This window comes from Pinus tabuliformis, chromosome 3_2 (assembly GCF_031772625.1).
Source record: "Pinus tabuliformis cultivar Carrire ecotype Pingquan chromosome 3_2, CPIR1, whole genome shotgun sequence".
Lineage (NCBI taxonomy): Eukaryota > Viridiplantae > Streptophyta > Pinopsida > Pinales > Pinaceae > Pinus > Pinus tabuliformis.
In genome coordinates, this window is record NC_142302.1 from 1,105,086,532 (window position 1) to 1,105,101,010 (window position 14,479).

Here is a 14,479-nt window from a genome sequence, read left to right on the forward strand (position 1 = left end):
TTCTGCCTTCGCAAAGCTGCAAGTGAAAAATTTCATGAAAACTACTAGCTCATTTACAAGGCTTTTGAATAACTAGATTGAAATTTGTAAGACACTACGTTTTAAGAGCTTACCATGCAAACTTGATAAAGTGCCTTTCGCTGTTTATTAATTCCACTTAAAACACTGGAAATTTTCAAAACAACAATGAACTGGTAATTTAGATCAGGCAACAACAATCCAATAAAGGGCTGTACAATTTTTTTTCCATGAAATGTTTGTCTCAGGTACAACAGGTTACACCGTTTGTGCAGTATCCATCTTTTACCAGTGCACCATGTCCAAACAAACACTTGTCAACACCGCATGTACCCGTCGGGGTTAAACAGAGTTGTGAACATAATATTCACAAACCATTCCAAGGATCCTTTAGAGCATTACATATTTTCTACTCAAACTCATCTGAAACACTTTTTGGATTAGATCTCTGGGACAAATGAAGGGCACAATTGTATACAAAAATTTGTAGTACCTGTCCATCTTGACATACTAGACCATTGTTACAATAGGTCTTGAAGACCTTGATTCCTTGTATACATTCTGATTGTTTCAAATTTCAATGCGCAGACCTAGTATATGGTACAGAAACCTCAAGTTTTCTCTCATACAGAGAACTTTCTCCTATCAAACCAATTTCACTTCATCATAAAAACAGCAACACACTTTATTAGCCAGTCTGTACAGAATTGTTGGAATACAATCTCAAATCTGCCCACTCCTTAAGAACGAGACACCATATAGCTCTGAATGCCAAGCCACACGTTACATATGAAGTTTCATACATATGTGTCATAGGAAGCCCCATTGACATCTTTTCCACAATGCAAGGATTGACGTCATTTTGGAATTTGGCACAAACACATACCGAATAGAATTAATGCAGAACAAACATCTGCTTTTATTATAAAGGTTTGAGAAATACTTCAGATATTATCCCAGTCATAATCATTCCGCCTAAATCTATCACTGGAGCTTTTTGAATCTCGACGAGTACACGTGTCTTTCTCAGAAACATCTGAACCATATTGCCAGCAACGATACTGATTTTCATAGTCTTTCCATGCATCCCATCCTTCCCGGCGTTGTCTACCGCCTTTCTCATGCAGGTAACCAGAGGACTCTGACTCAGTTTCAGATTTAGAACTAGATATTCGTAACTTCCGTAACTCTTCTTCAGCATCATAGCGAAGACGCTGGTCATCACAATGAAAATGTAAGGTAATGCATTTTAAGAATTACAATTAGAGACAGAAAATTTATCAGCAAAACACAAATTACATGTCATCCCAATGAACAGGAAAATGTAAAGCAGCTGATGAGCAGAAAGATTGAAAGTAATTTTTTATAGGTGACCCAAGTGGACAGAATTCCATGAAATGGAGAAAAACAGTAAAATTAATGTTAGTTATGGGAATATGCTAACATCGGTTTCTTGACATTGTCTTTTAAGCGAGGGGATTGTTGGAAAGTAAGGTGATCTTATTATCAATTTGAACAAGAAAATGATTGAATTGCAAAAGACGAAAAACAGAGAACTAAGAGTTCCATAGACTATTTTTAGTCTCGTGGACATTAAAATATCATTTGATTTGATTTGTTTTTAATTACCCAAAACAGGAAAATGTAAAGCAGCTGATGAGCAGAAAGATTGAAAGTAATTTTCTATAGGTGATCCAAGTGGACAGAATTCCATGAAATGGAGAAAAACAGTAAAATTAATGTTAGTTATGGGAATATGCTAGCATCGGTTTCTTGGCATTGTCTTTTAAGTGAGGGGATTGTTGGAAAGTTAGGTGATCTTATTATCAATTTGAACAAGAAAATGATTGAATTGCAAAAGACGAAAAACAGGGAACTAAGAGTTTCATAGACTAATTTTAGTCTCGTGGACGTTAAAATATCATTTGATTTGATTTGTTTTTATTTACGCAAAATACGAAAGAAAAATTCCAACAAAAAATACAGGAAGTATGTGTTCTAAATACCATCACCAGCCAAGTAAAATGTTCATCGTTGAAAATTTATAATCATAGAGAAGGAATGTAAAAAATTGAAAGTTGTGAATTTCAAAAATACTGCAGCTAAACTTAAAAGAAACTTGACAATTATGTACAGCTTCATTAAAAAAATAATAAAATTAAATGTAATATAGATGTTCTGCATATGCTTGGTGTGATTGTTTTTTTAAGTGTTTGCTTGGAATAAGTGATATATTTTTTTTTTTTTTTTTTAACATTAACTTAATAAAATTACAATAATTAATCTAATTAATTATTGTGCACTATTATTCGAAATTTTACCGATAAATAATAAAATTATTAAAGTGACTTAGATACCAGTGTAGATCCATCTTAACCCTGGATGTATCAAGTGCCGAGAGGGATCAAATCTCTCGAGGTGCAAACCTTTTTTTAAGTGCAAAACTTGAGAAAAGGTTTGTACCTCGAGAGATTTGATCCCTATCGGCACTTGATAGATCCGAGGTTAAGATGAATCTAGGTTGGTTTCATTGGTGTGCGGTCATACAAAATTTGTTGAATATCTAATTATTTTGATAATTTTAAATATGCTAACTATGTCTAAAGATTAATTTGGTCGATTTGATTTTAAATTTGCTTAGTTACTTTCGTTGTTGAAAGAGAGAGACTATTAGTAACTTGATTGATGAAATAAAATTTTTGAATGCAAAGTGACAATGTAACAATGTTAAATAATAGAAAATGTGAATAATAAGAATATAGTCAATAACAATATTCATTGCAATCAATATGAAATATTTTCTTCCACTGTTTTTATTGTCACCCCTTCATACAAAATTTGTTGAACATCTAATTATTTTGATCACTTTAAATATGCTAACTATGTCTAAAGATTAATTTGGTCGATTTGATTTTAAATTTGCTTAGTTACCTTCGCTTGTTGAAAAGAGAGAGACTATTAGTGACTTGATTGATGAAATAAAATTTTTGAATGCAAAGTAACAATGTTAAATAATAGAAAATGCGAATAATAAGAATGTAGCCAATTACAAATAGTTTATAGTTTCAGGAAGCAAACATTTCAGGTAAGTGAACATTTTATTTAGGATGAAAATTCAAATATTGTATTTATGGTCGAATCACTGTTACACATAAGTCAATGTACGTCATGAATAATTTTTATGTGCTTACACTGAGAGAGTGTGTGTATGTTTTGGGGGTAAGAAGGAGATACAAGGGGAGATAGAGATATAGATGGAGGGAGGGGGAGAGAAGGAAGAAGAGAGAGGCAAAGACAGGGAGGGAGGAAGAGATATAGATATGGAGAGAGGTGTTAGAGAGAGGGGGACGGGAACAGAGTGTGTATTTTTGGGGGTTGAGATAGAGAGATAAAGAAAGAGAGATAATGGGAGATAAAGATAGATGGAGGGGGCAAAGATGTGCTTACACTGAAATCAATGCACTCTATTAATCTAATTACTTTGAAATTAATGTACATCATACATCTAGTTGCATCAAATAAAAAATCAACATTTACATTGAAATCAATGCATCTAGTGCAAACAATCAAATAGAATTAGAAATCAACATCTACACTGAAATCAATGCATCTAGTGCAAGCAATCAAATAGGATTATAAATCAATATTTACACTGAAACCAATGCATCCATTGCAAGCAATCAAATAGGAGTAAAAATCAACATCTACACTGAAATCAATGTATCTAGTGTAAGATATTAAATAGGATTAGAAATTGACATCTACACTAAAATCAATGCATCTAGTGCAAGCGATCAAATAGGATTATAAATCAATATCTACATTGAAACTAATGCATCCAATGCAAGCAATCAAATAGGAGAAAAATCAACATCTACACCCAAATCAATGCATCTAGTGCAAGCGATCATATAGGATTAGAAATCAATATCTACACTGAAACCAATGCATCTAATGCAAGCAATCAAATAGGAGTAGAAATCAACATCTACACTCAAATCAATGCATCTAGTGTAAAGTATTAAATAGGATTAGAAATCAACATCTACACTAAAATCAATGCATCTATTGCAAGCGATCAAATAGGATTAGAAATCAACAACACTAAAATCAATACATCTATCTTCGTTGAAAACAAAAATATTCATGACTTTCTAGATCTAACTTCTATACCTGTATTTGTCTCTGTGTTTCTTTCTTCTTCCCTCTCCCTCCACCTTCCATTCTGTGTCTGTCTCCCTCCTCCTCTCATTCTCTCTCTCTCTCTCTCTCGCCTCTCCCTTCCTTTCTCTATCTTTCTCTTCTTCCCTCTCTCTCCCTCTGCCATCTATATCTATACCTCCCTCCATCTCTCCTTAGTTGTCTCTCTATCTCAGCGCCCTAAACACATGTCATGCTCTCTCTCTCTTTGTATCTCTCTTCTTCCCTCTTGCCCCCTCCATCTATATCTATATCTCCCTCTGTCTTTCCTTCTTTATCTCTCTATATCAACTCGCAAACGTACACTCTCTCTATATATCTCTCCCTCTTCCTCTCCCTTTCTATCTCTTCGTCTTCTCTCTCTCTTCCTCCCTCCCTCTCTTTGCCTCTCTCTTCTGCCCTCTCCCTCCCTCCATCTATATCTCTATCTCCCCTTGTCTCTCCTTTTCACCCCAAAACATACACACTCTCTCTTCCCTCTCACTCTCCTCTCTCCCTCACTGTCTCTCCATCTCTCCCTTGTCACTCCCTCTCCCTCTCCCTCTCCCTCTCCACCTCTCTCTCTATGTCTTTCTTCCCCTTTCAACTCCATCTCTCTCTCTCCACCCTCCAACTCTGTCACTATCTGCCTCCCTCTCTCCCCCCCTCCATATTTGTCTCCCTGACTCTCTCTTCCCCTTCTTTCCCTATCTCTATCCTCTCCTTTTCTCTCTCTTCCCTCGTCTTCTCTCTCCCTCATTCCATCTTTATCTCTCCCTTGTCACTCCCTCTCTCTCTCTCCACCTCTCTCTCTCAATGTCTTTGTTCTTCCTTCCCTCTCTTTCCCTCTCCAAATCCATCTCTCTTCCTTCATCTCTCTCCCACCTTTATCTCTGTCTCCCCCACTCTATTCCCCCTCCATCTCACTCTCTCTCTTAAATATGATCCCATTGTATTGTATGTAAGAAAGTACCTAAATTAAAAAAACATAATTGGTTGTAAAATATTAAACCTATATTTTGGATCAATCATGTAAAAAAAAACACAATAATAAAAAACTTTAAAAAATCATGCATTGTCTTTCCTTTACCATTGTTAGTCACTTTGCTTTTTTTCTTTGCTTGGATCCTTGGTTAAGATGCATCTATCCTGGGTTTTTATAATAATATTTATATTATATAGATTTCACATATGTATATAAAGAAGTATTCTCATTTTTAATTTAATAAAACCTCGATTTAATGTCTATGGAATATTTTTAGTAGTATGGATGGTTTAGATATACCTTAAAAGTAATTATAATTTTTTTCTTTTAGATTTAATTAAAAATGGGTATAAAATTAAATTAAAATAAAATATTTGTAAAATATTTTGATTTTGAAATAAGTTATGGTTTTTGTGCATGTGGTATTGATAAGCCATGGCATTGGTTCATAATATTGTAACAGAATAATTAAAAACCTAGATCCATAACATAATAATCAAAAGCCTAGATGATCCATGGTATTGATAAACCATGGTATTAGCCCATGGTATAATGATTTTCTTCCCTCCTCTCCCTCTCCCTCTATCTTTTTCTTTTAGGTATTGGCCCATGACATTGTATTGTATTTAAGAAAGTAACTAAATTAAAAAAGCATAATTGGTTGTAAAACATTAAACCTATATTTTGGATCAATTAGGTCACAGAAAATACAATAATAAAAATCTCAAAAAAATCATGCACTATCTTTCCTCTACCATTGTTAGTCACTTTGATTTCTCTCTTTGCTTGGATCTTTGGTTAAGCTGCATCTATCCTGGGTCTTTATAATATTATTTATATTATATAAATTTCACATATGTATATATAAAAGTATTCTCATTTTTAATTTAATAAAACCTTGATTTAATCTCTATGGAATATTTTTAGTAGTATGGAGGGTTTAGATATACCTCAAAAGTAATTATAACATTTTTCTTTTAAATTTAATTAAAAATGGTTATAAAATTAAATTAAAATAAAGTATTTGTAAAATATTTTGGTTTTTGAGCATGTGGTATTGATAAGCCATGGTATTGTAGCAAAAGTTGTATTGTTGTTGTGGGATTGTTCATCCGGGGTTTTAGCCAGAATATTTGTCTCTGACTGAGAGGTACTACTGCCGAGGGCATTTTCTGTTGGGTGAGCCATTTCTGGCACCCAGGTTGTATTCTGAAAATTGCATAATAATAAAACCCTCTGAATAGCTACACCGGTTTTCCCGCATTGGGTTTTTTCGGGGACATTAGTCCAAAAACAACAGTGTCACTTGTGTGCTTGTTTTCCTTCAGTTGATGATATGTATGTGTTGATACTGTACTTGTATTTATTTTCAGTGTTTACATGGTAAATAACTTGTTAAGTAAATGGACAAGTAGGAAGAAATAAATCAAATAGTACAAGAAGAATTTCTAACGGGTTAAACTTAGAAATTCCAACATGGTATCGGAGTGTGGATGCAGATCACAGGATAACTAAAGGCATCAGCCGAGCAGAGCAGTAGCAGCAGAAACAGTAGTCCCGAGTGATAGAAGTTGTTCCTAGCAGAAAGCAGCAAGGAAGGGGTGACGCAGAGGGCCTGCATCATCAGTTCGAGCTAGGAGGAAGATCAACACAGAGGCAAAGAGGAGTAGACCTGACCAACACAGTGCCCGGTCATCTTTCTCAGTCAAGAAGGATCGACGCTGGGGCCAGGAGGTGCAGATTTTGTCGGTGCTGAGATTGTGCAGAGCCTAGAGGCTCAAACCTTCAGATTGTTGGGGCATAGGAGGTTGTGGGTAAGTTGCGGAGCGAAGCTGGTGAGGTACTGTGGTCAGAACAATACCTAACAGGGCAAGACTAAGGAGGAGGGAGTTGCTTCTAAGGATTTCTAGCCAAGGAATCTGGATCAGTGGTGCAGTGCACAAACGATCAGAGTGGGGCATATCGACATTGGCAGAGGGGTTTCTAGAAGGGAAATCGAGGCTCAGAGGGAGTCAAACTGAGAACTTCCAGATGAGAAGTTGAGAGACTCAACAGGAGTCGACCAGAGGACTTCCAAGAGGGAAGTAGAGAGACTCGAAAAAGTCGAAAGAGAAGGAGCGAAATGGCAGTGAATGGGCTGAGAGATGATGATAGATTGGACGAAGTTTCAAACTTCGTAGTTTGGAAGGCCAAGATCTTGTCCATTCTAGACAGGTATCGTATCAAGCACTTCACCTTGAAAACGACATCGATCCCAGTTGACCGAACTGAAAATGAGAAGTACGAGGAGGCAATGGCCAGGGCTAAGTGCATCATTCTTGACGGGGTCAAGGATCATGTGGTATCACATATTGTCGAGAAGAATACAACAAATGAGATGTGGGATGCCCTGAAGAAGTTGTATCAGCACACTTCCGTGCAGAGGAAGATGCTTCGAGAAAATCAGCTGTAGTCATACTAGATGTAGAGGGCCGAGCAGATAGATATCTTCCTTGGGCGATTGACAGTGATTCAGGACTAGCTGACTTCCATAGAGGCCACCTCGGATGAGGAGATGTTGGTGAGGACGGCACTGAACGCAGTTTCAGAGGATTGGGAGGTATTTGTCCAGAGCTTGTTGGGCAAGTCGAACCTTTTAGATTGGGAGGAACTGTGGGCAGTTCTTCGTCAAGAAGAGATCAGACGATTGACCAAGGGGGGGAGTAGCAGTAAGAGGGTCAGAATCAAGGAGGAAGAGGAGGATGCTACTCTAGCATCTGCGGGAAAGCAGGAGAAACGGAAGAAGAAGGACCTCTCCAAGGTCAAATGCTTCCACTAAAGGGAACTAGGTCACTATGTGAACAAGTGTCCGAGGAAGAAGAGCAAAGGAGAGACTTTTGAGACCAAGGCAGCGCTAGCGAGGACGGAGAACGAAGTGGAGACAAATAATGACTGTGCCATGAGTGCTCATGCGCCACTTGAGAGGAAGTGGAGAGACATCAAGTTGTAATCAAATGGACTACAGACGATGAGGGGCAAGATCCTCGAGGTACCTAACCTCCTGGATTATACCTTGCTACGGGAGCCCCGAAGAGGAGTAGCAGGGCTGGCAGATGTCGATAGAGACAGATGCAAATGGAGCGACAAAGAGTGCTACAGTGCAAAAGCCTCGTGATAGTGTGAGGCAGCGGTGCGAGATGCATGGAGTTGTTGCAGCAGCGCAGAGGTCAGTAGGGGCAACGCTTGTCACCGACAGGGGGAGTTTCAACATCGAGAGTGTTTCTAGCCTGACAAAGATGTTAGAGTTGGGAGGATCAGTTACTTACTGCTCAGTAACTGAGTTGCAGTGCAGCAGTTAGCAGTGGCAGTGCTATGGGTAGCATGACGCAACATGATGAGAGGGGTTGCAGTGAAATGCAGCAGTGGTAGTGGTAGAGCCATGGGCAACAACGCTGATGCAAAGGGAGCTGCCGTACAGATGCAGCAGTGGCAGTGGCAGGGCCATGGGCAGCAGTACAGAATGCAACATTGCAGAGGATGTTGGGTGGGGAGGCCTAGCATCAGCACAGATATCGATACTGGATGATCAGGGTGATACTCAGTGAGAAGTATTGCTATAATACAATCCTCGCTAAGAGGGAGTGTTGATTTGGGGTAGCACCAGATGTGCTCTAGCCACGAAAATTGGTGGAGAGCCTAAAGCACATGAGATCTCTAAGACGTAGAAATGGTTTGAGCAGAATCTAATTGGTTTGGGAGATATTAAAATAATTAATATTTTTAATGTTGTTCCTATGTCTAAACTTTGGAAAAACAAAATATTAATGTGAATTAATATAAAACTGGGTTAGAATGGTCCAAAAGTCATGGATCAAACCAAATCTAATCTTAGCCGTTGATTAGAGATTTAGTCTCAGCCGTTGATGGACCAACGAGAAAAGTATAAGAGGAGGCTTGAGGGTCAGTTGGAGAACACACTGAGAGAGATCAAGAACTCAATTTTCTAGGGCAGGGTTTGTTGAGGAAATTAAGTGAGTGATCAGAGTTGTAGCTGAGGGGGAGTGAATACATAACAGAGAGCCAGAGTTAATACCGGGAGGATCAATGTAAAAGCTGGAAGAGGTTGCTGCAGAGCCAGCCAGAGGCCACACAAAGGCAGCGAGGAGTTGCGCCGAGCCAGAGAGGGCCAGTGCTGGGAGACGCAGAGGCTCTAGATGCTGACGCAGAGCCCAGATGACGTTGGGCCAGAGAGGTTGACGCTAAGCCAGAGAGGCTGACGCAGAGACTAGAAGCAGCGTTGGGAGAATTTCATGGGACAGACTAGAGCGGGAGAAGCCGTATAGGGTGACGCAGTCCCTATCAAAGTGACGCAGAGCAGCAAAAGCTGTATTGTTGTTGTGGGATCGTTATCGGTGATTTAGTCGGAATATCTGTCTCCAATTGAAAGGTACTACTGCCAAGGGCATTCTCTGTTGGGTGAGCCATTTCTGGCACCCAGGTTGTATTCTGAAAACTGCATAATAATAAAACCCTCTGAATAGCTGCATTGGTTTTCCCGCCTTGGGTTTTTCCAGGGACATTAGTCCAAAAATAATGGTGTCACTTGTGTGCTTGCTTTCCTTCAGTTGATGATCTGTATGTGTTGATATTGTACTTGTATTTATTTTCAGTGTTTACATGGTAAATAACTTGTTAAGTAAATGAACAAGTAAGAAGAAATAAATCAGATAGTACAAGAAGAATTTCTAACGGGTTAAACTTAGAAATTCCAACAATTCGAGTGTCGGATTCAGACACGTTGACCCCCCGGAACAAGACACGATCGAATACGTTATATATTATTTTATTAACGAGGCCCTCTAAGAGCGAATCTGGTTTCAGAGAGATCTTAAAATAATTAATATTTTTAATGGGTTCCCGAGTCTAAACTTGGGAAAATTAAAATATTAATGTGTATTAATATAAAATGGACGAGAAAGTTTTAAATGACGAGGATCAAACCAGATCTAATCTTAGTCATTGATTAGGGACTTGGCCATTGAATCGTCAACAAGAAAAGTATAAGAGGAGGCTTGAGGGTCAGTTGGAGACACAACTGATCAAGAATTCGATTTTCTGGGGCAGGGTTTGCTGAGAAACCGAGTTAGTGATCTGTTGCAACAAGGGGCAATTCAGCAGAAGGCCTAGAATACATATTAGAGAGGTAGAGATAGTGCCAAAGAGACAATGCAGAGTCTTGGAAGGCTAACACAGAGGCTAAGGAGGCAAGGGTAGGTGACGCAGAGGGCCAAAAGGCTGATGCAAAAGCAACAAAGGTTGCACAAAGGCTAGTAGAGATGACGCAGGGCTGAAGAGGCAGCGTTGAGGTAATTTCATGGGGCAGATTGAGAGTTGAGAGGCAGATGCAGAGCAAAAGAGGGTGAAGCAGTCCCTGGAGGGTGACGCAGTTCCAGAGAGAAGCTTTCGCTGTCTAGCTAAGGAACTGTCGAAGTCGCTGTGGGATCAATCATCCGGTTGTTGATTAGTCAAAATATCTATCTCCGAGGAGAGATACTTCTACCAAGGAAATTCTCTAAAGGGTGAGCCATTTCTGGCACCCTAGTTGTATTAAAAAAACTGCATAATAATAAAATCCTCATATCTGTGGTGGGCTCCAGTATTGCAGCAATAACGCTGCAACTCCTAGGGCTCTCTTATTTACTTTTATCAACTCGATAGTTCGTAGCAAACTTGGAAGCGACGGTGCTATATGCACAAATATTAGCTCTTATCGTGGCTGTCACTTGATCAGCTGACACAAGTCCACTAGGAGCTTAAGCCAACTTCTATGGGCTCTTAGAAGAAGCTTTTAAATATGATGGACGAAAGCTAACTCAAAGGAGGCTAATCTACTTGCAAAAAGAAGCGGAACGCTGAAAGGAAATGCAAACCCTAGCAAACCCTAGTTTTACCGACTAACCCTACTGGTGCAAGTAAAAGGATGAAAGCTATAGAAATGGATGCCATTGACTTCTAGAAAGGTAAAATGCATGTGACTAAGCTATTTCTGAAGAGAAATATGAAGAAAACATCTTTTTTCATTTTCGAGTAATTTCGCAGAGTTATTATGCATGTGCTTTGACTATTTTTTCTTTGCAGAGGTTGATTGGCGAAAGGAAATGCTTGCAGGAGGTTGGGAAGGTGAGAAGAGGACCTAAGGGGTCCCTAGCACCCTTCTAGAGAGTTTCACAGTGATCGGATCTCAAGAAACCGCTTTCGTGAGCTTCTACAGGAAGTCTGCAGGGGTTCTACAGGATGTACTGTAGCTTCTACATGATGTTTCTACAGGATGTTCCAAAAGGGAATTTTGAAGGGCTGATGGTGGAAAAAAGGTGAAGAAGTGGGTATGGAGGTGAGATAAGGGTGTGAGGAGGTCTAGGACTTGGTGAATGAGGATGAGGAGTGGTTAAGGCGATCGGATTTGGTTCAAGGATGGAGGGAGCAAGGTTGCACAAAGATATGGGAATTAGGTCAAATTGGAAAAGGGGTGGCAAATGAAAGGGAGGAATCTGAGTTAGGGGGTTGGAGCAGGTTGTCTGATGGGGGGAAGGTAGGCAGGAAGGCATCACAGGTGTTCTGCACATTATTTTCCAAAACTGACCAAACAAAGGCTATGCAAACCAAAGATCTAGCTATTTTGACCTATTTTGACCTAGAAACCAGAAATATGATGAACATAAGTTTATTGGCAGCAAATCATGCAAGATAACTATGGAAACTAAGCAAGAACAGATTCTAAACATGCAAGTACAACTGGTATCAACTTTCCTAACTAAAATCTAACACTAGCAATTGCATGAAGAAGCAAGAACAGTGTTTTTGTGGCAGCAAGGACACCTTGGTCTCAGCTCATGGTCCCAAGGAGGGAGAGGTGAGATCAAGGGTTGCTTGATGGCCTTTTTCGAAGATCTTTTCTGTTACCAACCTATCAAATCAACCTGAAACATGAAAAGCTATTTCAATCATCAAAAAATGACCTAAGTAACAAAGCAAATTTTAATCTAAATAGCAGAAATTACTCTATGAATGCAGCAAAGACACATCAAAGTACACAAAGGAGGTACTGGGCACTTGGGTTGGGCCCAACCCCAAGAGCTACAGCCTCCTAAGAGAGATTAGAGCTGGTGAAAAGCTGGATTCATCTTTATTGAGCAAGAAATAATAGTTACATCTCAAAAACTGTCCACAAGAAAAAGCTTGAAAATGTGCTGAAATGTAAAGCTAACCTACGGACTAAAATCTAACTAACATCTGACTAACTCCTAAAATTGAACTACAAACTGGCTAACTGAAATGAGGCCTAAGCCTTCTTATTTATACAAATTGAGGACCCCAACAGTTCTCCTAAACTTTAGGGACTCGGCTGCCAAAACTTGCATTTAACAACAACTTTACTAGCCCTTGCTTGGCTGCTCTTGTGATAATCGATGTGGTGGCCCTTGAACTCCGAGTTGGTGGTGGAGAATTCGAGGTAAGGGCTCATAAATGAAGGGGACACCTTCCTACAAATCCTCTCCCTTGTTCGTCCACAAATTTGGCTGCCAAGTGCTCATTAAAACCTTTGATTTTGTCTCAAAATTGACCAAAAATCTGCATAAAACACACATTAGACTTGTTGGCATAATGACTAACCCAATTCACTCTATTAGCATAAATATAATAAAAAACATGCAATAAACTAATGAGAATGGTGGATTAAGTTGAATTAGGAGGCTGAATGAGCCCATATAATTACCCATTTCTGGGGCTCATCATCACCCCCTACTGAAAGTGTTGCTCATCCTCTGAGCAACTAATCTATCTTTTCATATTTGATGGCCTTAGTGGCCTCCTTATCATCCCAAGCGTCTGATGTAGTCTACTCATGTGTGCCATAAAATTCTGCCTTCTTATCCATGTCCTTCCACTGCTTGTGCTCCTCTTCTTCTGTAGCTGTTTTGTTAGTGCCTCAACCTCAACCTGCAACTTGTCCTCTTCCTGCTGTCCATCAGATGCTTCCTTGCCTGGGGGAGGTCCCTCTTGCTGCTGCTGTTCATCCAAAATGGAGGGCTTGTCTTCCTTATAGTGCCCCTGTAGTTGTAACTGCTGTTTCAACAACTCGTTCTCTTCTTGTAGTTTGGCACTTTGACTGCTTTCCACATGCCTTACCATGGCCAATTCCTTTCTTGATTCCTTGAGTTGTTTTTCTAGGTGACCTATGTTTGCCACACCCTTGGACTTGGCAATCCTCATCCAAGTGTGAGTCCTCACCCTTTCTTGTTCTAGTGCAAAAAAGAATGGTACCGCAAATGTCCGAGGAATTATCTTCCCGGCTTCTAACAGGTTGTAGTATGAGCCCAAGCTAGGCTGAGGGCTTGGTTCCAATATTTCCTCAGCCTTTTCTTCTTCCTGTGATGGTTTGGATGCCTTTTCCTCCAATTTCTCGGTCTCTTTTAACTTAGCCAGAGTTTCCTGTAGAATTGTCTCAGCTTCCTGTAGAACTGTCTTTGAGTTCATCATCTTAATTTTCTCTCTCTAGGTGGAGGTTTTTGGGCTTCCTCATTCATACTTGATGGATATCTTTGAAGGAGACTTCTCCTTTTATTTAGTTGTGGTGTCCTCAATGATAATTGGCTCCTTTGACTGTGGCTGGGGTCTGCCCACTTTGATCCTTGTGCCTCTCCTTGCTTTAAAGTACATGGAGGTTTGCCTCTTTCTCTTCCCTTTTTGTTTTGGAGGTGTGCTTAAGGCAGCAAGCACAGCTGCTGCCTCCCTTTCCAATATCTCAGGTGATTTCTCCTCTTGTTCTTTTTCTTTGCTTCTTGTAGAAATCACTGTGTCAACCGTTTCTGTCTTTGGTGCTGCTATTTTAGGTTGTTTCTTTCCCTTTTGTTTCTGTGTGTCTGCTTTGGTTGTGACAGCTTTCATTTGGGCTTTCTTGGCCTTTTTCTTCCCAACCTTTTTCCTTTTTCGCTTTCTCTGTTTTTGCTGTTGTCTCCTTTCTGTCTCATGCTCAGCGGTCATGTCAAATTCCTCTTTTTCCTTCTGTTCTTCCTCTGTTTTGCCCCTGCTTGAATGTCCTGTGCTCCCTCAACAATGTTCTTCTTACTTTATTCAATTGGAATGGTGTTGAGTTTGTGTTGTAACTAGAAAAAAAATGCTCAAGTGGGAAAAAAACACAGTCAATCACTGAAGCAGAGGATGATTGAATTCGGTTTTTTCTGAACCCAAGAAGGAATTTTTCATGTGTCCAATATCAACTAGCAACAATTCCCTTGTTTCAAGACTGTTGTCACTCAA

The 14,479-nt window shown here is 39.5% G+C and overlaps 1 protein-coding gene across 1 annotated transcript in view; it reads right to left on the reverse strand.

Annotated features, from left to right (window-relative positions):
* Nucleotides 1-545: 545 nt before the first annotated feature.
* The window catches only part of LOC149184528 (uncharacterized), a 322,500-nt gene continuing 308,566 nt past the window's right edge, over nt 546-14,479 (reverse strand). Inside the window, exon 14 of the mRNA XM_089415361.1 lies at nt 546-1,232. Within this exon, the coding sequence (XP_089271487.1) occupies nt 963-1,232 (270 nt within the window). The 3' untranslated portion in view covers nt 546-962. The remainder of the gene's footprint in view (nt 1,233-14,479) is intronic.